Source organism: Gopherus evgoodei, chromosome 8 (assembly GCF_007399415.2).
Source record: "Gopherus evgoodei ecotype Sinaloan lineage chromosome 8, rGopEvg1_v1.p, whole genome shotgun sequence".
Classification (NCBI taxonomy): domain Eukaryota; kingdom Metazoa; phylum Chordata; order Testudines; family Testudinidae; genus Gopherus; species Gopherus evgoodei.
This window is the reverse complement of record NC_044329.1, coordinates 99,278,027-99,303,877: the sequence shown is the minus strand read 5'-3', so window position 1 is coordinate 99,303,877 and position 25,851 is coordinate 99,278,027. Positions and strand designations below refer to the sequence as shown.

The 25,851-nt window shown below is 43.6% G+C and overlaps 1 protein-coding gene across 1 annotated transcript in view; it reads left to right on the top strand.

The window, feature by feature from the left end:
• Window positions 1–6,257: 6,257 nt before the first annotated feature.
• Window positions 6,258–25,851, top strand: part of PRKAA2 (protein kinase AMP-activated catalytic subunit alpha 2) — a 31,853-nt gene continuing 12,259 nt past the window's right edge. The window contains 5 exon segments of the mRNA XM_030573157.1: window positions 6,258–6,366; window positions 19,179–19,320; window positions 21,542–21,635; window positions 23,281–23,425; window positions 24,138–24,225. Coding sequence (XP_030429017.1) covers window positions 6,273–6,366; window positions 19,179–19,320; window positions 21,542–21,635; window positions 23,281–23,425; window positions 24,138–24,225 — 563 coding nt within the window. The 5' untranslated portion in view covers window positions 6,258–6,272.

The following is a 25,851-nucleotide window of genomic DNA, read 5'->3' as shown; positions in this document are numbered from 1 at the left end:
CTGGCATGAGTGAGGCTTTTACTAAGTTAAAGTAAGCGGTGCAGAATTTGGCCAAGCGACTATCTTTTAAAAATTATATGTGAGTATGCCCCTTAGCACAAATGGGCTCTATGACTGGGTCCTCTGGGTGATACAACAATACAAAATTAATAACAACAGTAGCACAGGTCAAATTTTATCCTAATTTTAAGTAATTTGCAGCGCTGGACATGTGGTGGACTACACATTAACATGAATTTATGTAAATAGCAAGAGATTTCTATACTGTTTTACAGTAAAACATACTTTAACATGACCCATTTTCGAAACAGAAATGTTTCTTTGGCAGAGCACTCATCCCTTATGACAAGGGTAGGCAACCTATGGCACGCGTGATTTTCAGTGGCACTCACACTACCTGGGTCCTGGCCACCGGTCCAGGGGGATCTGCATTTTAATTTCATTTTAAATGAAGCTTCTTAAACATTTTTAAAACCTTATTTACTTTATATTCAACATTAGTTTAGTTATATATTATAGTCTTATAAAAAGAGACCTTCTAAAAACGTTAACATGTATTACTGGCACACGAAACCTTAAATTAGAGTGAATAAATGAAGACTCGGCACACCACTTCTGAAAGGTTGCCGATACCTGACCTATGACATCACATCTCATATGTCATGCTGTGCGGTCTCATAGGGCCCTTCTACTTACCTCTTTTCCATGCTGCTCCCTATTTTGGGGCCCAGCTTCATTCTGTGGTGCACCAAGACACTTGTTCTCCTTCTTCAGAGCCAGTTTACAAATGCATATAGTCTGGATACCTTGCCACTAATCACCTCCAATCGCTAGTGTCTGACCTCACATTATAATTATTTAATGTAGCTAAATTTGAAGAATATTTAAAACTATTAAAAGGGGGAAAAGTACACAAACAAACCTTAAAAGTAACAAAACATACATTTGTTCAGCCACTTTCTTTTCCCTCATCAGGATCAGTATTTTATCTACTTCTGGGCTGATCCCTCATAGTAATAAATGCCCCCCTCCCCCACTCTCATTGACTTTAACGAGAGTAGGATGGTCACCTGCCTGAATGTGAGCATTTCTGGGCAAGGGCCTGTCTTAGTCTACGTCGTCTGCATATACCATGCCCAGGTGAATTATGGAGCTATGGAATAATAATAACTGACAATAAGAATTAATCGTTCATATAAAGGGATCCCTGCTTAGTAATCAGGTTACTAAATAATGAGTTTCTACTTTCAGGTGGAGGACTTGTTAGACCTACTCCATTTCTCCTAAAGGAAGACCATTTAATGCTAACCTAGTTAATCAGGTCATATTTTATAAGAAAGGTACCTTTATTCATGATAAATGATTAATAGATGTCATAAATATGTTACAGATATGAGCAGCATTCATTGCTATAAGCACACAGTAGAATTAGTAATAGGCGGTAATAAGCCTCGACTATAAAAACACATATTCACCTATTGGATGCTATAAGAATTAACTAATAATGTCTTGAGACATCAATAAAACATTTAACACTTTATTATAATAAAGATATACTTATAACTAGTTTATAAAGTGTAATGCTTACTCAACTAACCCAAACACAAAAGCAAAATGTAACAAATTTGTTTAGTGACAGAATATATTTTTTCTATAGAAAACAAGATCTATTTGTATTAAGTTTCCCATGTATACCAACATACACAAACAAAAGTGATTGAAAGACAATTGCAAATTGTGTCCTTTGTTTTACATGATTCTATTTTTCGTTCCCAAAGAATTAATAAATATAAAAATACTTACAATCACCAATGAGACAGAGTGTAGGAGAAAGGAAAAATAAGATTTAACCTTTAAAGAATGAATTATGCCACTCAGCCTGCAGGGCAGTACAAAGCAAACCATTGGGGTTCATTCCAGAGCCCTTTTTGACTGATATGCAACCTATATTTCGCCTCTCCTATCCGTATGACACATTATATTTAAAGCCTTGGGAGACATGTCTTCTGAACATTTAAATGCCCATGGGAAGAGAGCAGCCCCAGATTTCTACAGGGTTTATTTCTTTGATTTCATTAAATATAACCCTTTTTGTATTATAAATTAGCTTCTAGTTCTGCTGTGGCACCGTTGTTTGGGCTACTTATATCAATGGAACTGGTGGTGAATTAAATTATTTTATTATTGGCATAATTACATAATTTACTTGTGCTTTTTACCACACGCATGTTTATACACGTTTTTACAGCTTAACTGCACGTTTTCTACTCGTGATTTTACAGTGTGTATTACCGTCATGATTGCTGAAGCTGCTTTTTTGGGTCTTCAGCATCATCTACAGTAAAAGATACAATGTTTAAAAAGGTGTTTGTTAGGCATACAGGTGAACACTAGTTCAAACACCAGTAAACATTTTAAAAGCCCTTTTGGAGCTATTAAAAATCCTGTTATAGATTAGTGTTCAAACAGGTTAAACATGTTAGCTAAGATGAGTTAAATATGACTTATTTTGCTAGTCTAAGTCCTGTTTAGCAAAGAAAGTCCTGGCATCTCAGTTTAATAAACTTTCTTGACTTTTAACTCTTTAGTTGACATTCTCAGTCAGAAGTCTATTGGAAAGGGAAACCAGGTTGAACCACGCAAGGGACAATTAAAAACAGTAAAATGTAACCCATGTTAATGTGATGTAGCATTTTGTTCCTCTCCCCTGCCCCAAGTGGCTACACCATGTATAGAAGTTTGAGTCTGCTACCGTCTCTGGGCTCACAGACCTGTTTCTTTTGTGCAGACAGTAGAGGTTTTTGCTTTTTAGTGCTAGCAGTCATAGGTTCAATGCCCACAGATGACTGGAACAGCTGTGTTGTTACACAAGCTCCATCTAGCCAGGGTCTTGAACAAGGGTGGGCAAACTATGGCCGGGGGGGGGGCATATCCAGCCAATCAGACCTTTTAATATGGTCCTTGAGCTCCCGCCAGGGAGCAGGGGTTAGAGGCTTGCCCCACTCTGCACACGCCATGGCTCCCAGCAGAAGCAGCATGTCTCCCGTCTCCAGCTCCTATGCATAGTTCTGCAAACCATTGGGGTTCATTCGCCTCACCCCTAGTGCCAGTTCTGCTGCTCCAGGAACCATGGACAATGGGAGCTGCTGGGGCGCCACCTGCAGACAGGGCAGCACGCAGAGCTGCCTGGCCATGCCTCCGTATAGGAGCCGGAGAGGGCCTCATGCTGCTGCTTCCAGGAGCTGCTTGAGATAAGCGCCGCCCAGTGCCTGAACCCCTGACCTCCTCCTCCACACCATTCCCCTGCTCCAGCCCTGATCCCCCTCCTGCTCTCCAAACCCCTCTGTCCCAGCCTAGAGAACCCTCCTGCACCCCAAATCCCTCACCCCCAGCCCCACCCCAGAGCTGTCCCCCTCCCCAGTTGGAGCCCTCAGTCCCCCCCTGCACTCCAACTCCTGCCCCTGCCCCAACCAAGAGCCTCCTCCCACACCCTGAACTCATTTATGGCACCAACCCAGAGCCCGCACCCCCAGCCGGAGCCCTCACCTCCCTCCTGCACCCCAACCCCAATTCTGTGGCCCGCCATACAATCTCCATAACCAGATGTGGCCCTCAGGCCAAAAAGTTTGCCCACCCCGGTCTTAAACCAACCTGAGGGGGATGCTGGTACAGGAGGTGCCAAAGGCTTCAGAAGGAATGGAAGACATTAGTCTTGTCAATCTAAAGCTCTCACACAGCCTGTTGTCAACTCTTTTAGTCTGCAACATGAGATGTGGGTTTTTTTTTGTTGTTTTTTAAAAATAATGAGTAAGGGAAAGTCATCAGTTGGGAGAAGGCTAATTATCAGTAAATAAGCATAGCCTTCAGATGGTTAGTCTGGGTTATAAATGGTGAGTTTAAAATTCTCCGTCTAGTTTTTTGAGAGCAATTCTAACGAGAATGAGTAAAAACAGCCTACTTGAAATAATTGTGTTATCTATTATTATATTACATGATTAGCTCTGATTGCATCAGTGCTGAAATGGAAACGACTCACTAATGTTTATTATTTTGGTTGGTTTATGGCAGCATTCACTAGATGCGAGGCATTTTCCAGCCTGTCACAATAGGACAGGCCCTGCCCTAAAATGCTCACAGCCTCAGGTCCGACAGAGATTCGGGGAAAGCGAAGAACACATATGGCTTTTGTATACAGGGCAAGATCGCAAAAGGGACTTAGTTGTGGCCAGGGCCTATGTCAGGCTGTGTGGACGAAAGCCTGGCTGTGACTGCATGAGAAACTGACAAACCATAAAGCATTTTGGAAAGGGGGAGAGGAAACAAAGAAGAAGGGACACAGGTTTCAGTGTGGTGACGGGATTTTAAAATTTGTCGTGCTAGCAGAGGGGGCACCAGAGCAGTGGTTTGAAGAAGGCAGCAGCATGAATCAATGGACAAGGAAGGCAGCTTTAGGTGCTGCATTGATTTCTGCTTATTAATCATGTTTCCCTTCCAGTGCATCATCTTCATTCTGTCATACTAATAGAATGTCCATCTGACAGGAATGAACCTGCAGCCAGTCCATTAAACTATGGCTAAAGCTTGGACAAATGGGTGCTATTCATCATCAAACACTGGCACCTGCATACAAATTTAAGGCAATTGGTAATAGAGCAAGTACACACAGCCTTCTCCCCTATCACAGTACCAGGCCTAGCACATAAGAACAGCCATACTGGATCAGACTAAAGGTCCATCTGGCCCAGTATCCTGTCTTCGAACAGTGGCCAATGCCAGGTGCCCCAGAGGGAATGAACAGAACAGGTAACCACCAACTGATCCATTCCCTGTTGCCTATTCTCAGCTTCTGGCAAACAGAGGCTAGGGACACCATTCCACCCCCGGCCCCTCCTTACATTCCCCAGTATTGACACTGTGCACTCTGTCTCCCTCCCGCCCCTGACCCGCTGCCATTCCTCTCCCGCTCCAAGCCTGGCATCCACCCCTCAGCCTGGCACCCACCCTGTCTCCCCTGTGCATGCACCATGTACCCTGCTAGCCTGACCTCTGCCATTCCTCTCTCGCTCCCAAGCCTGGCACCCACTCCTCAGCCTGGCACCCTACCCTACCTCCCACTGTGCATGGACCATGCACCCTGCTAGCCTGACACTCTGCCATTCCTCTCCCACTCCTAAGCCTGGCACCCTCCCCTCTTCCCCCTGTGCATGGACCATGCACCCTGCCAGCCTGACAATGTGCCATTCCTCTCCCACTCCCAAGCCTGGCACCTACCCTCAGCCTGGCACCTGACCCCACCTCCCACTGTGCATGCACCATGCACCCTGCCAGCCTGACAATGTGCCATTCCTCTCCCACTCCCAAGCCTGGCACCTACCCTCAGCCTGGCACCCCACCCCACCTCCCACTGTGCATGCACCATGCACCCTGCTAGCCTGACACTCTGCCATTTCCTCTCCCGCTCCCAGGCCTGGCACCCACCCCTCAGCCTGGCACCCTCCCCTCCTACCCCGTGCATGCGCCATGCACCCTGCTAGCCTGACGCTCTGCCATTCCTCTCCCACTCCCAAGCCTGGCACCCCACCTCTCCTCCCCCTGTGCATGGACCATGCACCTTGCTAGCCTGACACTCTGCCATTTCTCTCCCGCTCCCAAGCCTGGCACCCACCCTCAGCCTGGCACCCCACCCCACCTCCCCCTGTGCATGGACCACGCACCCTGCTAGCCTGACACTGTGCCATTCCTCTCCCCCTCCCAGCCTGGCACCTACCCCTCAGCCTGGCACCTACCCCACCTCCCGCTGTGCATGGACCACGCACCCTGCCAGCCTGACATTGTGCCATTCCTCTCCCCCTCCCAAGCCTGGCACCTACCCCTCAGCCTGGCACCCACCCCACCTCCCCCTGTGCATGGACCACGCACCCTGCTAGCCTGACATTGTGCCATTCCTCTCCCACTCCCAAGCCTGGCACCCACCCCACCTCCCCCAGTGCATGGACCACGCACCCTGCTAGCCTGACACTCTGCCATTCCTCTCCCCCTCCCAGGCCTGGCACCCACCCCTCCTCCCCCGTGTGCGCACCATGCACCTTGCTTCCCTCCCGGCCTGCCCTTGCGCTATGCCCATCCCCCAGCCTGGCCCCAGGCCATCAGTCCCCCCCCGGTGCCACCCCCCCGCCCAGGCTGGCATCGCCCTGCCCCGGGCCGCCCCTCTGCCTGCGCCCCCCCCGCCCGGCCCTGCTGCATTGTGGTCCCTCCGGCGGCGCGCAGCGAAGATGGCTGAGAAGCAGAAGCACGACGGGCGGGTGAAGATCGGGCACTACGCGCTGGGGGACACCCTCGGGGTCGGCACCTTCGGCAAAGTCAAGAGCTGAGTACCGGGGCTGGGCGCGGCGGGGAACCGGGATCGCTCGGCTCCGGGAGCAGCGGCGGGGAACCGGGCGGGACGCAGCCCCTCGCTTCTGCTCCACGGACTGGGCAGACACGAGCCCCCTTTCCCGCAGGGCCCGCCCCCCGGCAGCCCCCTCGCTCCCTTCCCCCAGGGCCCGCAGCGGGCAGTCCCCTGTGCATGCCCCGTGCAGCCCCCCGAGCTCCCTTCCCTCCAGGGCACCAGCCGTGCAGCCCCATCCCCTGCCCCAGTACGTGCCACCTCCCATTCCCTGCCCTGCACACGCAGCCTGCGGTGTCCCACTGCATGTACCGTTCCTCCCTCCTGTTCCCTCCACCGGCCTGCACCCTCCCTCATGGATCATGATGGATGCACTGTGTGGTGTCCTATCCCCTCCCCTCTCCTCCCCCGTGTATGCCCCTCGCCTATGCCCAGTGCAACCAGGGCCGGCGCTCCCATTTAGGCGACCTAGGCGGTCGCCTAGCGCACCAGGATTTGGGAGGGCAGCATTTTTGCGGCCCTCGGCAATTCAGTGGCGGGGGGTCCTTCCGCGCTCCACGTCTTCAGCGGCAATTCAGCGGCGGGCAGGAGCGGCGCCAGGGTCTTTGGTGCCTAGGCGCAGGGCCGGCTCGCCGGTCCCACGGCTCTGGTGGACCTCTGCAGCGTGCCTGTGGAGCTCTACCGGAGCCGCGGGACCAGCAGACCGTTCACAGGCAAGCCTGTGGGAGGACCTCCGGAGCAGTCTGCCGCCCTCCCAAATCCTGGCGCAGTCGCCTAAATGGAAGCGCCGGCCCTGGCGACAGGGGGTCCTTCCGCGCTCCGGGTCTTCGGTGGCAATTCAGCGGCGGATCCTTCACTTGCTCCGGGACCCGCAGCTGAAGTGCCCCAAAGACCGGGAGCGAGGAAGGACCCCCCGCCGCCGGATTGCCGCTGACCGGAAGCGTGGAAGACCCCTGCCTAGGGCGCCAAAAACCCTGGTGCCGCTCCTGAGTGCAACAGGTGAGGCCTGTGCAACCTGTAAGCATGTATTATGTGAGACCTTCTTCCCTGCGTCACCCTCACCACTCCACCGCCTGTCCTCTTGCCCTCCGTCCGCTGTGCAGCCTTTCCCTACCCTTCTGAAACCAGGCCAGGCGGGCAGCCTGTGGAATCCACTTCCTCTATGCCTGCCTGGTACCCTCGCATGGCCGCAGGCAGGGAACAGGCTTTCTTATGGTTGGTTGCTGTTGCCAGAGACCACAGTGACCTGGATTCCTGTGCAGGGAACCAGACCTGGCAACCGAGCCTGGCAATATTTGTCACGGGCATGTTGAGGCAGCAGCACAATGTCAAGCCACGGTGGTACCAGGCTGTGGGAGCCAGGCCTGCTGCAGAGAATTGGCTGGGCAGCAGTGTGGTGATTACAGCTGATGATACCCTTCCTATTGTTCACACGAAAGAATGTGGGTGTTTAGGGTGACCAAATTCCTAATTTCACACGGATAGTCCCAATATTCAGGGCTTTTTATATATATGGCACCTTCACTCCCACCCCCTCCTGATTTTTCCACACTTGCTCTCTGGGTCACCCTAGTCCTAGTGGGTGTTGACTTTAAGAATGAAGCTTCCCTCTTCACCTAGTATGTGCCCTTCCTAAAGCTGGAGTGTCCCTGCTGCCTGTGGGATATTGTGTGGGGCTGGTGAAGAGTAGGGATGCAGGCTACTCTGGAGAGAAGAGGGTAATTGTTGGCTGAGGAATGCTGAATGGGTGCAAGCAGGAGGTTTCAGGGGATTCAACCCTCACTCTTTATAACCATATGCAGTCATGTCTAACCCTGACCTTTGCATTCATTGTTTGCCTGTGGGTAGAATAGAGAGTGTTCAAATGTTTCATTTCTGGGTATGGAGGAGATTGGGAACGAAGTGGTGACTGAAAGGAACCTGTCTTAGCTATACACTAATGACCAGCATCTTCGCACCTGTTGTGTCAGCCTTGAGCTCCATCTGTGTCACCGCTATAGAAGATGTAGTAGGTGTCACATTGGGGAATAGGAAGTGGTGAGCAAGAGCCAAGGTGATTTCTTCTCCTACCCTAAATACATCATACTCACAAAATCAAAGCGGCTTTGAGTTGAGAACTGTAGCAGAAGGGATAGGGAGTAAGGGTTGATTTATACAGCAGAGGCTAATCCGTGATCAGTCAGAACCACCTTGCACTTTCAAGTCAGATACAAGCTTTGCCTCAGTTGTCTGAAAGATTTTGAATAAAAGTACATGCACCTCCTTTTTTCCTATTAATTCCAACGTTAAGTTGAATTTTGACTTCTCATATAACAGTACCAAAGAAAAATACACAATTCATCTGGTCTCTATGAAAAAAAAAGTTCTTCTTCACTCAAAAATCCCAAATGCCTAGAATAAAGAATTATTGGGATAAATAAACAGGGCAAAAAGGGATCATTTAAATAATTAAATCATTCCTTTATACAATCCTGACTTTCACACACAGCCAGCAGTTTCCCAAAGATGTTTAAAGTAATATAACCAATTCAGATTTAAGAAAAGTTCTTTTCATGGATTAGTGCCTTATACGTATAATTTTTCTCAGTATTTTGCCTAAAACACTGTCCCCTTTTCTGGTGGGAGTTCGGCGTATGCAAAGTGGATTTATGGTTTCCAAACTGAGATTAAACTAGGTGTGTTCTTTGTGTGCTAAATTATAGCAATTTTGATTTAATGAGCACTAGAGTAGCCTGTAATCATTATGTTCTAACAAGAAACATGAAGGAAATTAGATCTATTATGAGCTATCAATTCAAGCATATATATATTTTGCATAATTATTTCCTATTCACTAAGAATATGATATATGTAGTCATTTTACAACCATTTTTCAGGCTGATTTGTTTTTATAACGCTAGTGATCTGGCACTATCACTTTGCACAGTGCATTAGGGAAGTTACTGTTCCTGCCCCACAAAAGCGTACTCTTCAAAGATAAGAAAATATAAGGGAAAAGGTGTGGGGATCAAGGAGGAAAAAAATAAGGGATTTCTTGAAGATGAGGGATCATAGAATCATAGGGGACTGGATTTTGGTTAAATGAGAAAGAGGTAACAGGATTCAGCAAGAGATCCAAGATGGGATGGGCTGAGTAGCTAGAAGGAGTTGTGAGACAAGTCAAAGACAACAGTGAGATTACAGGTCGCGGGGGTTTCATTAGGTGTAGGCAAAAGTATAGTAATTAATAATGGCAGTAAACATATTATGTCATCACCCAATAGCCCCAGCCAAGATCACGCCACATTGTCCTGAATCAGAAAGGGCCATTTTTAGAAAGAGATTTGTTTACATCTCTTCTGCACTCGCCTTGCTAACCACTTACAAAACTAAGTGATTGGGCAACAAAATGGCAAATGAAATTTAATGTGGATAAATGTAAAGTGATGCACATTGGAAAAAATAACCCCAACTATACATACAATATGATGGGGGCTAATTTAGCTACAACGAGTCAGGAAAAAGATCTTGGCGTCATCGTGGATAGTTCTCTGAAGATGTCCACGCAGTGTGCAGAGACGGTCAAAAAAGCAAACAAGATGTTAAGAATCATTAAAAAGGAGATAGAGAATAAGACTGAGAATATATTATTGCCCTTATATAAATCCATGGTACGCCCACATCTCGAATACTGTGTACAGATGTGGTCTCCTCACCTCAAAAAAGATATTCTAGCACTAGAAAAGGTTCAGAAAAGGGCAACTAAAATGATTAGGGGTTTGGAGAGGGTCCCATATGAAGAAAGATTAAAGAGGCTAGGCCTCTTCAGCTTGGAAAAGAGGAGACTAAGGGGGGATATGATAGCGGATATAAAATCATGAGTGATGTTGAGAAAGTGGATAAGGAAAAGTTATTTACTTATTCCCATAATACAAGAAGGGGTCACCAAATGAAATTAATAGGTAGCAGGTTTAAAATAAATAAAAGGAAGTTCTTCACACAGCGCACAGTCAACTTGTGGAACTCCTTGCCTGAGGAGGTTGTGAAGGCTGGGACTATAACAATGTTTAAAAGGGAACTGGATAAATTCATGGTGGCTAAGTCCATAAATGGCTATTAGCCAGGAAGGGTAAAGAATGGTGTCCCTAGCCTCTGTTCATTAGAGGATGGAGATGGATGGCAGGAGAGAGATCACTTGATCATTGCCTGTTAGCTTCACTCCCTCTGGGGCACCTGGCATTGGCCACTGTCGGTAGACAGATACTGGGCTAGATGGACCTTTGGTCTGACCGGTACGGACGTTCTTATATTAGTTCTTACGATGTTTGCCAAATGCTGATGATAATGCAATGTTCAATAGAAGAAGTAGGTACTTAAGAAGAGTAACACTATAAACTTTCTTTTGTCTTGGTGTTTCTGAGGCTGCGGTCAGCGTTCATGACTAGCCCTTGCAGTCATTGCCTCGTTGTAAGAACTAGATGACTTCTGCTTTTTCTCTCATTATCTTGGTCATGTTCACCACCAGACTAACTTCCACTAGCCCAGGCCATGATAGTCCCAGAGTCACTTCTGTTTGTGGTTTTCAGCATTGCAGAAATTGGCCAGAATACTCATCAAAGTGACTAAAGCCAATTTCAAACACAGCCCTCCCACCTTTCTCTTCTAGGGAATAACTGAGAAAGCAAATTATTTGGTTTTGTTTGTATTAACTTTCTGAGAAATTCCACTTCTCTTCCCAATAGCTCATGGCAAATGTCAAGAGCTGAAAGCTCTAAGGGGCTTGTGTCAGGCCACTGAAATCAGGAGAAGACATCTATTGACTATAATAGGCTTTGCATCAGGCCCTGAACATGCGTAATAAAATAAAGGGAGAAGTGCACTGAAAAATGGCAGTGATGCTGATAATCCAGGAGTATTAGAGTCTTTGGGCCCTGTGGGCCTCTCTCTTTAGGAGGAAAGACTACATCAAAATCTCTGAGTCTCTCCTCTGTGGAGTATCCCCACACCTTTCCCTCTAAAGGGAGGGCTTTGTGATCCCATGGAGGGGTACAGCCTGCCAACCCCAAGGATCTGTGCGTCAAAGTAGCACTCCCCCCCAGGCCTAAGCATGGTTTTCCCCTCTACGCATGTAGTAAGGTCACCCCATTGCCAATGGCAGCCAATGCTATTGAGAAGGTTTGCTGCCACTGGCTGAATCCCACATCCCACTACTGCTCACCTCACTCCTAAGAGGGAGGGGAAGGCGTGGAGCAGAGTTCTAGCAACATTACTTCATGGAGGTTTCCCAGAAGACAACCACCAGGTACCAAAAGGGAATGTGCTACACACCATCTGCTTCTTGCTCTTCGTTTTTCCAAGATATGCTCATATTATCGCCTGTCCATCAGAATCAGGGGAGGAGAATCTTTTATTTTGGGCTGTGTGTGAGCAAAGGACAGGAACCAGTATTCCTTCCTCCCGCCCCCCCAGAACCTGGGGAAATTAGTTGCAAGATCTACATTTCTACAACCTATTTCTAATATTAGTACGTGAAAAATTGTTCCTGTACTGCGAGCAACAAGTTTCATAGCTTCCACAACACAGAATCATAGAAGTGGCTGGAAGGACCTCAAGAAGTCATCAAGTCCCCCCCCTGCGCTGAGGCAGAACCAAGTAAACCTAGACCACCCCTGACAGGTGTTTGTCTAGCCTCTTCTTAAAAACTTCCAGTGATGGGGATTCCACAACCTCCTTTGGAACCTATTCCAGAGCTTAACTATCCTTGTAATTAGAAACTTTTCCTTAATATCTTCCATAAATCTCCCTTGCTGCAGATTAAGCAGATTAATACTTGACTAACCTCCAGTGGATAGGGAGAACTGTCCTCTTTTTAACAGCCTCTGACAATTGATCACTATCCTCTTTATAACAGCTCTTAACAGCTGTTATCAGGGGCCCCCCTCATTCTTCTTTTCTCAAGACAAAACATGCCCAGCTTTTTTAACCTTTCCTCAGAGAGCATTTTTCATTTTTGTTGCTCACTTCTGGACTGTCTCCAGTTTGTCTACATCTTTCCTAAGGGGTGGTGCCCAGGATTGACATGGTACTCCAAATGAGGCTTCACCAGTGCCAACTGGAGTGGGAATTACATGCCATGTCTTACATATCACATTCCTGTTAATACCGCCCAGAATGATACGACCCTTTTTAGCAACGGCATCACATTGTTGACTCTCAATTCGTGATCTACTGTAATCCTCAGATCCTTTTCAGCAGTACTACCTCCTAGCCAGTTATTCCCCCTGTGTATAGTGTAGAGGAACACAAACTCCCAACTTGACCCAGTAGCTTAAGATAAAATCATTGGAAAGAACAGAACACAAGCTAACCACCAAAGATAAAATGAAGGCTAGCCACAGCAGCCTACTGAACAGGGCAAGAAAGTGTGTTTACTCCAGCATGGAAAGATTCCTCTGGATGGAAACAGCTACATTAGAAACCTGAAGTGTTTAAAAGGCAATTTATAGTCACTCTTTGTCTCTCAAGCCATACGTGTAGGCTTAACGAGGCACTGGGGACTGAAACAAAATATCTCTGTATCTAATGCTTACTGTAAGCAAAAGATGGATTACAAAGCAGACTGTAATTTTTAATTATTAATGTGTTTTGAACTTAAAAAAAAAAACCCTGCAAAGGTGGTGTTGTTTTTCAGGGATGGAAAGAAGATAAGCTATTCAGCAGCATTATTTCTTTATATACAATCTTTCAGGCCCAGTCTGGCCTAATGACTGAAGATGGGAGCGATGTAAATACATATTAGATATAATGTGTCATTGGCATCTAAAGGACTGTGCTGAACACAGGGCTGAGATCTGGGTTCTGTTCCTGACTGTGTCACTTCTGCATGACTGTGACCAAGCCACTTTACTTTGTGGTGCCTCAGTTTCCCCAGCTAAAGCAGTTATATCTCTTACTGACCACAAGAGATGTGGCATGGTATAATTCTTTCATATTGGAAAATGGTTTGAGATTCTCCAATGGAAGGCGCTTCGGTGAGCACATGCAAAGTATGACTAAGCATCATACTGTTGAGGTGTGTGATTTGTAGGCCTTAAATATGGGGTTTCTATTGTCCTGCCAAATCATATGTCCTGAGGGCTTATCCACCCTGATACAAGGTCTGTAGATTTTGATGTGGTCTATTCCAGTCCCCTTTCTCACCGACTCCCCCTTCTCCATGTACATGCTACATTAACCCTGGCTGGAAGAGGGACTGACTTCCTTCCAGAACTATGCCACAAAGGGTCTGGGAAGAATTCTACCAGTTCAGGGTCACATAAGTGGCCATACACTGTCCCCCTCACAAATGTCGAAGGAGGGTTGCTTTAGCATAGCATTTTCTAGAAATTCTGGGCTACAGAGCAGCCATAAGCAGCACGGCAAAAGGTGCTGTAAATTATAGCAGTCCTTGGGAAGCTGTAATTTCCAGAATCCCAAGAGATGCAAAGGTGCCTCCTAATATTGATGATTGGTATTTTATATGTACTGCACAATGAGAATGACCCTGTTTACCTCAGCCATAGTTAAAACCCTGACTTGCATGTATAATACAAACTTTAGAATATTACAGTTCATTTTATTGTTTTAAATATTATAAAGTAAATGGGACATGCCAAGCGGTGCTTTTGCTTTCAAGGGTGGCCAAGTTTTTATTTTTGGGATACTCTTATTGAGGAAAGAATCTCTGGCAGTGTTTATCTCTTTGCTAATAATAATGACCTCGTTCACCCAGAATGGTAACAGCGTTACTTACTGCTCTGTCATTTTCACTCTCTGCTCCTGTTCGCACTCAGACACTGCAATGTGCTTTTAGTGATCTGCTTAAAGCCTTTAAAATGATATGCTGTTAATAATTTAATGACAGGGTTTATCCCTAAAACAATTATTACTCCCTGTCTTGTGCTTCAGATTATTATTATGTGGCCTCCCTGAGCACGAATGTCATTGTATCTTTGTGTTTATTGTAAGCAAGTTTTCAGTGTAATCAAAAAAATAATCAAAACCAAAATAAACAAAAACCCCACCTGTGCCCCACCTTATGAATGTAATATAAGAAACATTAACTGTTTGGTAACTCTAAGTAATCCAATGCTGTTAGATAGAAACAGCTGATTATGGCATTATTTAGAAAATATGTATTAGAGTGCATTAAGCATATTCTCAAGTAGAAATAAATCAGCTTTTTAACAAATGTAGTGATTTTAAACTCTTAAAATATGTCAGTGGTTTCATTGTTTTCCCCCTGCTTTAGATTAAATTTTGGATCTCTTTTCATACAGAGAACGCCTTAGCTGTGTAATTATCAAACTATAGATTTATTTTAAAGAGTTAAATAAAGTTGATTCCTATGGAAGATAGTAAAATAAGTGACATCAACGATAGAAAAGGCACACAGAGCATTTACTAAATGTATGGTTGTCATAACAGATAGCTAAGGGTTAATGTCTCTTTCACCTGAAGCACCTGACCAGAGGACCAGTCAGGAAACCAGATTTTTTTCAACTTTGGTTGGAGGGAATTTTGTGTCTGAGGTCTTTTTTCTGTCTGCCTGCTTTCTCTGAGCTTTGGAGAAGTAGTTTCTGCTGTCTAATCTTCTGTTTCTAAGTGTAAGGACAAAGAAATCAGATAGTAAGTTATATGGTTTCTTTTCTTTGGTATTTGCATAAATAAGTGCTGAAGTGCTTTGATTTGTATTCTTTTAAAATAAGGCTGTTTATTCATATTTCTTCTAAGCAATTGACCCTGTATTTTGTCACCTTAATACAGAGAGACCATTTGTATGTATTTTCTTCTTTTTATATAAAGCTTTCTTTTTGAAACCTGTTGAAGTTTTCTTTTCTGGGAAATTTCAGGAAAATTAAGTCTGTACTCACCAGGAATTGGTGGGAGGAAGAAATCAGGGGGAGATCTGTGTGTGTTGGATTTGCTAGCCTAATTTTGCATTCCCTCTGGGTGAAGAGGAAAGTACTTTTGTTTCCAGGACTGGAAACGGAGAGGGGGAGTCACTCTGTTTGAATTCACAGAGCTTGTGTCTGTGTATCTCTCCAGAAGCACCTGGAGGGGGAAGGGAAAAAGAATTATTTCCCTTGTTGTGAAACTCAAGGGATTTGGGTCTTGGGGTCCCCAGGGAAGGTTTTTCAGGGGGACCAGAGTGCCCCAAAACACTCTAATTTTTTGGGTGGTGGCAGCAAGTACCAGGTCCAAGCTGGTAGCTAAGCTTGGAGGTTTTCATGCTGACCCTCATATTTTGGACGCTAAGGTCCAAATCTGGGACTAAAGTTATGACAATGGTAATTAAAGATATGTAGCATCAGGAAAACTGAAAATTTTCAGTTCAAACATAATCTCAGTGCTAAGGTAGTCTGCGGGTGCGAGAGCTGGGTATTTACCAAAAATTGTAGACAGAGAACTAGATACTTCTGAAAATAAATGTCTGTGAAAGATTCGGGCATTGGCTGGAAAGACTTTGTTACAATGAAGAGTTCTGAGAAATCACCAACTATTGGCTCATTCATTGCCACCAGAATCAGAAGGATGCACTGGACATATCTGAGGCATGTACTCCAGCTATCAACACACAGATTCCCACATGAAGGTGTAAGGAAATGAGGGCAGTCAAGAGAAACCTGAAGAAGACCTCTTAGCTAGGAGAGTAGAACAGGTCATCTCTGTGCCATAGAAGAGATAGAAGTAGCAGCAAATGACAGAGAGGAATGGAAGAAACTAGTTTTTGGCATGTGTTCTAATTTAGGCATGGGAAGGATGTTATGTAATGGTAATTAACTATATGAAGCTAAAAGCAAATATTAACCAATCCTGCAAAAATTTATACAGGTACTTGTGTTTGCATGCTGTGAGTAGCAATGGGATGACTTACAGGTTGAAGTTCTGGCCTCTTTGAAGTCTCAGTGTCAAGAAAGACTCCCGTTAACATCAGCTGAGCCAGAATTCCACCCACTCTATGTCAAGTTAAACATGTGTAAGTCTTTGCAGGCTCCTCACCATTTCTAAAATTATGGGCAAAAAAAAAATGGTGTTAAAGGCTTTCAGTTGTAAACTGCAACATAAATGTTAATGCCAGAGGCATTATTGCTTGATATGCAAGGAGCTTCCTTTTTATAATTTTGGCTTCATACACACAGAACACTTTGTGACACAGGGGTCAGCACAAGGAATGAGTCTAATTCCAAGCTCTCACACACCGTTTAATGTGATGTGACCTCAGGAAGTACTCCAATTTATCAGTGTAGAGAGCAAATTCAGTCGCAATGGGCTCAATAGGAAGGAACACAAACCCACAACCATTTCTCTCTGACCTGTATTTCTAAAGATATACTAAAGTTTGCAGCAGCAGCATCTCCCCGAAAATCAGGGCTTACTACCAGTCTTAAGAATTGGTTTCTCACTGCAGTATTCAGGAGCCAAGAAACACAACTGTGGAAACTCCCATTGAGTAAAGATTTCTGCAGAATTTGGCCTTTCTGTTATTTTGCACACTGGGAGGATTGCATAATTATTTAAGCGTGTAAAGTTCTATTTTTAAGACTAGGTTATTTGAGATTTACTCTACCCCTGTGTGACAATGAATATTCCCTGTGATTTATGTATATCTATTTCTGATTAACCTAATCTTTACATGCTGTAAATCCTTGCAATTTAGCCTTGGATATGAGCTCCACAGAGACAGATTGCCCATTCAGGGACATATTTTTTTCAGTATTTTTTGTTTGTTTTTAGCACTTGTGTGCTAAGACTCTATAGGGAAAGTAATCTACGCCAGACTACATAACAGTCTAGAACGTTATTATTCTTGATTATATCTCTCTGCTGAACATAACCCCTGTACAGAGGGCTCATTTAAGATCTATGCATCATGTAAATAACACTTAAGCCCTGTCAGTTCACTGAGGGCTTTCTACACTTACTGGAGGGGGCGGGAATTGAGCAGTGATTGATGCATCAACGATCAATTTAGCAGGTCTCAGAACCACTAAATCGACTGCAGATTGCTCTCCTGTTGACTCCTGTACTCCACCAGATCGAGAAGAGAAGGGGAATTCGACAGGAGAGCATTTCCTGTCAACACCATATAATATGGCCCCTGTGGTAAGTAGGTCTAAGCTATGTCGATTTGAGTTACGCGATTTACATAACTCAATTGCGTAGCTTAGATTGAATTTCCCCTGTAGTGTAGACAAGGCCTAAGGCCTTGTATTAATCAAATTCTCCCTTGAAGAACTGGAAGCCCTATGTAAAGGCAAGTCCCTTCCTGGCATCCTACTCCCTAGAGGACACTATAACTAGAGCTGGTTGGGAAATTTTCAGCAAAGCAGAGTGTCAGTCTCGCATGTGAGGATCCTAAGCATTGGGTTATTGTTCTTAGGGGAAGGGTGAGAGTCATAATATCTCACACTCATGGCAGTTTTTAAAGGTCTACCTTTTGTTCTAATGCAGAATGAAAAAAGATGTTTACATTTTAAAAAATTGCCAAATGGAATTCTTTTCCAGACAGCCCTCCCCATGAAAATGTGTCTCTGCTTATTTTATCAGGGGTAAATCCTGAAATTTCCACTACATGTTTATTAAGCTTTTGCAAAGATAGATGTCTGTGTAAGGCCTTCAGGACTGGACCCCTTGGTTATGGTGAAAACAGTTTGGGGAGGGTGGTTGAAGTATTCATCAAGTCCAGAGTATGGAATGTGAACATAATCTGTCATTCAGTCTAAATGCATTTTAGCAGCTAATAAGCGTTTTCTAGTTCTCACAAGAAGTAATTCATTAAGTGGTGACAGAAGGAGGCTGGCTTAAGCTGACAAAAGCTGGGAAATTTCACATTAAGTTAAAAACTCTGAGCCACATTCTCGTATCGTGTTACACCACTGCCACCCATGTAAGTGATTTGGGCCAGTACAACTCAGAGCAGAGTTTGGCTTGCTCTACTGAAGCGCTCGATAAGGCATGTTTGGAAAATCCCAGTGTATGATACCTGCAGGGCTTTGTGGGCAAGAGAAAGTAGCTTAGTTTAATGTGGTTAGAAACAGAAGGCAGCACAGGAGGGATTAGAAATATCTGTAGTTACGGGAAGGATTGCAATATGAGGGGAGAGACATATTGCAATCCTAATGGCTTGACCTTCAGTGACAACAAAGCTGCACTTTAAAATACATAACTAGTCAGCAACTACTTGCTTGTTGATCTCTGGGTAAAACATGAATAGACTTGTTATCCTTCAGTACAGCTTGCAGGATTTTGAGCACTCTGTATAGAACTTCATAGATAATGCTCAGTTCCACTCTCTCCATCCTGGGTGAGGATGGGAGGATTTTGAATGCTGCATAAGCTCATCCTTTCATAGGAGTGCATGGGAAAAGTGCCTCAGAAACAAGTTCTCTGACCGCATAGTTTCTGTGTTCACCAGAGCTGTGGCCTCTGAAACTTTCTGTAAAGTGTCTACATCATAAATTCAGGCTTGGGGCCTGGACTGAGATCACCAGACTCATTTCACACAGGGCCACTGAGTCATCTGCAGATAGTGACAACAACGTGGCTTGGACTTGAATCACTAACCTAGAGATGCCCTTTATTAGTCATCTGAGTCGTGGAATCCAAACACCAGTCCCCTGTGCAGGCCTCTGGTTCCCAACTTTCAGACAATTTACCCATTATGACCCTCCTCCCGTTGGTCCCTGGGAACCCACCTATATCAGTAAGCTAAATTACTCCTACAGGTCATTGCATTCTCTTTAGTGACATTCTAATGTTCTCTTTCCATTAGTTGGAGAACACCAGCTGACAGGACATAAAGTAGCTGTAAAAATTTTAAATAGACAGAAAATTCGGAGTTTGGATGTGGTTGGGAAAATCAAGAGAGAAATTCAAAACCTAAAACTTTTTCGGCACCCTCATATTATCAAACTGTAAGTACTATTGCTGCTGCTTCTCTTTGTTCAGATTCCATTTCAATCCTATAGTGCATCAGAGGGAATTCTCTTGAATGCATTTCTGTTTTACTAGCAAATTACACTTGCCGAAGATGGAAAAGAGTGAAATAGTAAGTTTCCATTTTGAGAAACAGTGAGCAGAGCCAGCTAATTAATATCTCTAAATAATTCATTCAAGACATTTTGTAACTTTTTGCAAATAAGTTGAGAGATCTATTCATTATGGGCTTGTCCCATGCCCATTGAAATCAGTGATTTCAAAGGGCTTTGGATCAGGCTGCCTTCGTGCAGTTCTAGTTATGAACCTACCGAGTTATAAATTAAGGCTTTAATCCTACAATCTTACACATGTGCTTCACTTTACTGACTTCAGTGGAATGACTCCCAGTAATATACAAAGCTAAACAGGTGTACAGGTTTTTGCTAGGTTAGGGCCAGTCTTGCTACATTGAAGTCAATGAGAGCAGAATCAGAGCCTTAGAAACTATACAGACCAGTCTCACTGGGAAGTCTGGGGTATTATCTTGGCAATTCCATGCATAGTAAACTTTATTGAATCAAGTTCTGCATACTTACACCTTTGTAAGCCCTGTTGTTTTCAATCAAAAGGCAATGGTGACGGAGAACTGAGGGCTACAAGTAACTACCATAGATGTCAAGGGGAGTTATTGTTTCTCTTCTCTTTTGGCCTGATCCGGCAGTCTTTGAAGACAATGAGACTTTTTTCGGAGTATGGCTACATGATTAGGCTCTTCAGGTGAAATCCTAGCCCCAAACCAATAGGAGTCCTCCATTAATGGTCTGGATATCAGAAGACTAACGTTACCATTTTCTGTTTATGATGATAAAATTCAAGCAAGAATTTTCAAAACCGACACTCAGAGGTATCCAAATTTAAGTTGCAAATAGGTAACTGCACTGCAATAGTTTAGTATTCTCAGATTAAAAATCCAGAAACCTCAAGTCTTAACTGCACAGATTAAGTTATTATAGTAGACAGCCATTAAATAAATTTCTAAAATAAAGTGGGTTAATGGCCATTAGAAGGATAATCTGATGTTTAGACCATTGGCATGTCATCTAGTGAAGGGAAGGAGTCAAGTTCTGCTTCAGTTAATCCACCATAATTCTGAAGGAACTATTGACTTTAATGGAGTTACTCCACAGTATCACTAGCATATTTGAGAACAGATTGGTACCATTTCATGAATCAGGTAGCAAAAAGTGCTTCTCAAAGAGGCATCTGGCACCTTGAGTCTCAGCCAGTTCTCATATATGTCAAAGAGAACAAATTATGGCCTAAAAATTAAATCTAAATTACGAACGTCAATAGGGTCTGGGCTAAATAATTGAATCATGAAATAGTTAAAGAAAATTAGCAAGTGAGAATGCATTACATTTACTTTCCATTTTACGTGATCTTTTTTCTTGTATACATTAACAAATTACCAGAGACTTTGGTTTACTGGATCTCAAAGCACGCTTAAGTGTATTAACCCTTATTGATCTTTTGAGGGGTTTACTGAACACGTGTTTACATGCAGTTTTAAGAAGACAGGAAGTTTGTTCACTTCTAATGTAATGATACAGAACACAAATTCAACTATAAGTGCAAACACAAAATCTGAGTACAAGAAAATGGATGTGAACCTTAGTGGTGTTGCTATAAATTTATGTAGCTTCATTGTGGTCAGTAACATACCAATTTACACTAGCTGAGAAACTGGAGTGTAATAGGAAAGATTCAAACTTTACCTGCCTATAGTACCTAGAATTCTTTTTTCCTGCATCCTCAGTACAAAGAAGGAGGGGAAAGGAGTTAATATTCCTTTTTTGCTTTTGAAAGCAGCCTGCATCTCTTAAGACATTGCTGTAAATCTTAGCCGGAAATGGAAATTTGAAAATCAGGTTAGTCCTGTTAAACTACTGTAGCAAACATTTCAGAGGATTACGTAAAAGCTTAAGAAATAAAGAAATGAATTTGTGAAACAGATGCTTTCAACAGACCACCGAAAGCGATGATGTTTGTTTGCATCTTGAAATAAGTGATTGCTTTTCATATATGGAAAGCAATTTTATACACAAGATCAAAACAAATGTTTATTTTGCAGAAGAGGTTATAATAGTAAACTGTTTAAAAACCTTGCCCTGTTGTTACTAATTAAGTCTTTCTAAATTCTCTCTTTTGTTTTTGAAGATATCAGGTCATCAGCACTCCAACTGATTTTTTCATGGTAATGGAATATGTATCTGGTGGCGAATTGTTTGATTACATCTGTAAGCATGGACGTGTAAGTGACAGTATCTTGTCATGATAAAGATTTATGTGGGAAAAGGATGGTGCTGAGGAATAAAATGGTTTTGCAAAAGGGATACTTTCTAGTGCAGGGATTGACAAACTTTGGCATGCGGCCCGCCACGGTAAGCACCCTGGCGGGCCGGGCCAGTTTGTTTACCTGCTGCATCCACAGGTTCGGCTGATCGCAGCTCCCATTGGCCGCAGTTCTGCACTCCAGGCCAATGGGGGCTGCAGGAGGCAGCGCAGGCTGAGAGATGTGCTGGCCGCCGCTTCCCGCAACCCCCATTGGCCTGGAGCACCGAACCGCAGCCAGTGGGAGCTGCGATGGCTGAACCTGCAGTCGCGCAGGTAAACAAACCAGCCCAGCCCACCAGGGTGCTTACTCTGGCGGGCCGCATGCCAAGGGTTGCCGATCCCTGTTCTAGCTAAATGGAACAAAAATAGTCCTATCCCGAATATCTTGCATTTGGCTTAGAATACAGTTGTATATATCACTTTGCAACTACTCATGTTGTGTTACAGCATATTAACCAAAAAGCAAAACACAAAAACAAGCCAGAGAAATAAGTCAATCAATAATAAACCTGCTGTTAAATACAAGGAGAATCACTAGTAACTCCCTTACGGATGTCTTGGTAGGTTTCATACAACCACCAGCCAGGAACATAAGAACATTTAAGATAGAATAATAAGGATCTCAGTTAGGATACCGGAAAAGCTCAGGCTACAATGCTAATGTTCATCTCTCCCGTAGTGTCACAAAATAAATGCATTTTATACTAAACTCTTTTGTATAAGTACGCTGGTAGAAGGAGTCATTTCCATTGGTCCTTTAAATTTATTAATACAATTCTGATTTACAGGATGATTTTTTTTCCAGTTTTTAGAAAATACTTGATCTTTCTAAGTATTAAAGTTAGGCCCTTTCTGAACTTTGACATTTAGAAACTACATTTTTCATGAAAGAACATTACAAAATGGTTAGTATAAATGAGCAGAAATACACTTTATTAGATATAATTCCCCACTGCATTCTTCCCAGTTATAGAATCATAGAGCTGCTCCATTTTTAACCTCGAAGCCACCTACTTCATTCCTCATGACTGAATTGTTCCCTGTAGAACATTGTGCAATGCTTTGTCAAGTCTAGATTAAAATCTCCTGTGATAGGACTGCTATCGGTTCCCTTGAGAGACTAGGCCACCGTCTAATAGATTTCACTATTAGTAAGGTCTTTGTCGGTGCTTAATTTGTAATGAAAGAGGTGCTGAGGTTCAGAGTAATTTTTTTTACATTCATAACTGACACAGTAAGCCCAGAAGTGGAGGGGCTATGAACTGCCAAGATGTGCCGGAGCTCAGCCCTGACACAAATTCAGCACAGGTCTTTGTGACAGCCAGTCTAAATTGAGCTTTTCCTAATTTGTCACCTGACTCCTAGTTATTAGCTTTATTTCAAAACAGTAACGCCGTATAAAATGCAAGGGGAAAAATCTGCTTTATACATTTGTCTCTGTTTACAATCTACGTTTAATTTCATCTGTGCATCATAGAGCTTTCCAGCTCCTGACAGAGCCAAAGCTGTTTTGCCAAGTGTCGTTTCAGAGAAAGCTTTAACCGTTTCCCGGTGTTTTGTAGGTGGAAGATACAGAGGCTAGACGCCTTTTCCAGCAGATTCTCTCTGCAGTGGATTACTGTCACAGGCATATGGTTGTCCACAGAGACCTGAAACCAGAGAATGTGCTGCTGGATGCACACATGAATGCCAAGATAGCTGATTTTGGTATGTGACCCCAACAGCATTCCAGAAACGTAGCCAGCTACAAGCCACTTGCTGGAGTGTGTCAACATAACGTGCCTTACAGAACTAAGTCAGTTTGCATGGCCGTTAACAATTTCATAATTTTAATTGAAGAGTTCATAATTGTAAACACTCACCCTTCAATGCGGACAGGCATGGCTAGTGAGATCTCTTGTGTTTGTAGTATAAACATACGTGGGTTTTAGAACAGTGGAGAAACAAGGTAATTTGCAAATTCATCACTGTTTTCAGCGTAATAATTAAAAAAAAAATGAGCTAACATTTATGGTAGACTCCAACGCAGTAACATCAGTACAGAATTTGTCCGCATATGACCATAAGAATGGCCATACTGGTTCAGACCAAAGGTCCATCTAGTCCAGTATCCTGCCTTCTGACAGAGGCCAGTCCCAGGTGTTTCAAAGGAAATGAACAGAATATGTAGTCATCAAGTGATCGATCCCTGTTGCTCATTCCCAGCATCTGGCAAACAGAGGCGAGGGACACCATCTCTGCCCATTTGTAATGCATGATGCCCCACCATTCCAGAAACCCCTAATTGTTTAATTTTATTATTTCATAATTTCCCCCACTCCTTCCTTTGCTACTCCTCCTGTCATCCTTTTAGAAGCATAGAATTGTCGCTAACCAAACATTCAAAGCATGTGTCAATATGCAAGAATCTTGCGTTTAGGGTTGTCAAACATGATGTCAGATGGTGAATTTCTGCGAACCAGCTGTGGCTCCCCAAACTATGCAGCACCTGAAGTCATCTCCGGAAGGTATAACTTAGCATTGAGAAAACCCATTTTAATGCAAGTGTACGTTCAGGTGTGATTCTTGCATTTGTTCTTGTATTTGAAACCTATTCTGTACTACTGTTAAAGATAGCTGGAGCTGTCCCTTACCCCCCAACTCCTCCATTTTTAAAAGTGGGAGTGAATCTAGTGACAAAACTTTGTTTAGTTTTCTATGATTAAAAATAGAAAATGATCTTTCTAAAAAATTTTAAAAAGAGTTATTAAAAGACATTTTTGTTTATATACCTAAATAAAGAATTAGGTAAATATATTTTTGATCTGAATCCTTTTCATATGCAATGAGTTTCCCTCCCTAAAATTTTATTCACCCAATATGCCAATTTTTGTATCTGTCTATCTGTAATTTTGTTATGTCGGTACAGAGAACTAGTCAGTGATAGACCAACCAATTTTACCCACCCACTTCCCAAACCTTAACAATGGTCTCTACCCCTTTTCCATACCTTAAGAGTGGTTCCATCTGAAAAGTCTTATCTTCTAGCTTCTTTTAATCAATTTCTTTTTTTCAAAAAAATGGTTGCTCCTGTCATGGGACAGAATGTTCGTGACTTCCTGTTAAATTAATGATTAACAAAACTGTGCAGCAGTCATGCACTACAGTACTGCAGGTATTGGCATTTATACAGCACCTTACCTATTGAACGCACGGCCAATCCTGAATTAATCTTCATCACACCCAGATGGAAGTAGTACCTTTCCTTTCCCATTTCACAGGTGTGAAAATGGAGTCTCAGAGACAAACTGATTTGCCCAAGTCCATACAGCAGGCCAGTGTCAGAATCAGGGTTAGAATGAAGGATTTCCTAATTTAGACTCCTGTACATATTCTTCATAACCACCTGTTTTCCAGTCACCCACCAGTTATTTTTTTATACTATGTCTGGTTTGCATTCATTTAAACAGAAAACAGGTGGCAAAATCCCTGTACACTTCTCCTATATCATTTTACTGCTGTATCTCATCTAACAGGCCAAGTAAACGCAGCATTTTGATTAATGTGGATTATTTCTGATTAAGTTCCCTGCCACTTATGCCAGTGGAAGTGATGGCAGAGTTCCTTCTGAATTAGACCATCAGAGGACTGAGTTGAGGCAACAACTGCGCTTACAGGGATCCATGAGTCATGCTGACCAGACAGTGGGCAAAGCCAGAAAGTCCACAGCTGCTGCAGCTCCAGAAAGAAGCTGCAAATCAAGCTTGTCCCACCTTCCTTGAGTAGAGCTCTAACCATGCTTGCATTCAGGCAGTATAGAAGATAGTGCTGTATCAAAGGACAGCAAGAGAAAAGGTACAAGTTACTGCCCTCTAGATCCCAAAGGATTGCAAGGACTCCACCGGTTCAGTTTATTAGAATGAATAAAAGAAACAAAACCACCGTATAGTCGAAACCTGGTTCATCTACTAATCTCCTGACTATATTGCCTTTCAGGCCTCCCCTCAGACTCCTTCACTGCTGCTCAGCTTTTCAATTTATATCCTGGAAGGGTTTCCCACCCTGCCCTGCTCTTAAAGGGACAGCACCTGTCAGAATTATCACTACAATGTTTTTCACATAGCGTGGAGACTGGTCAGTCTGTTAGTTCTGTT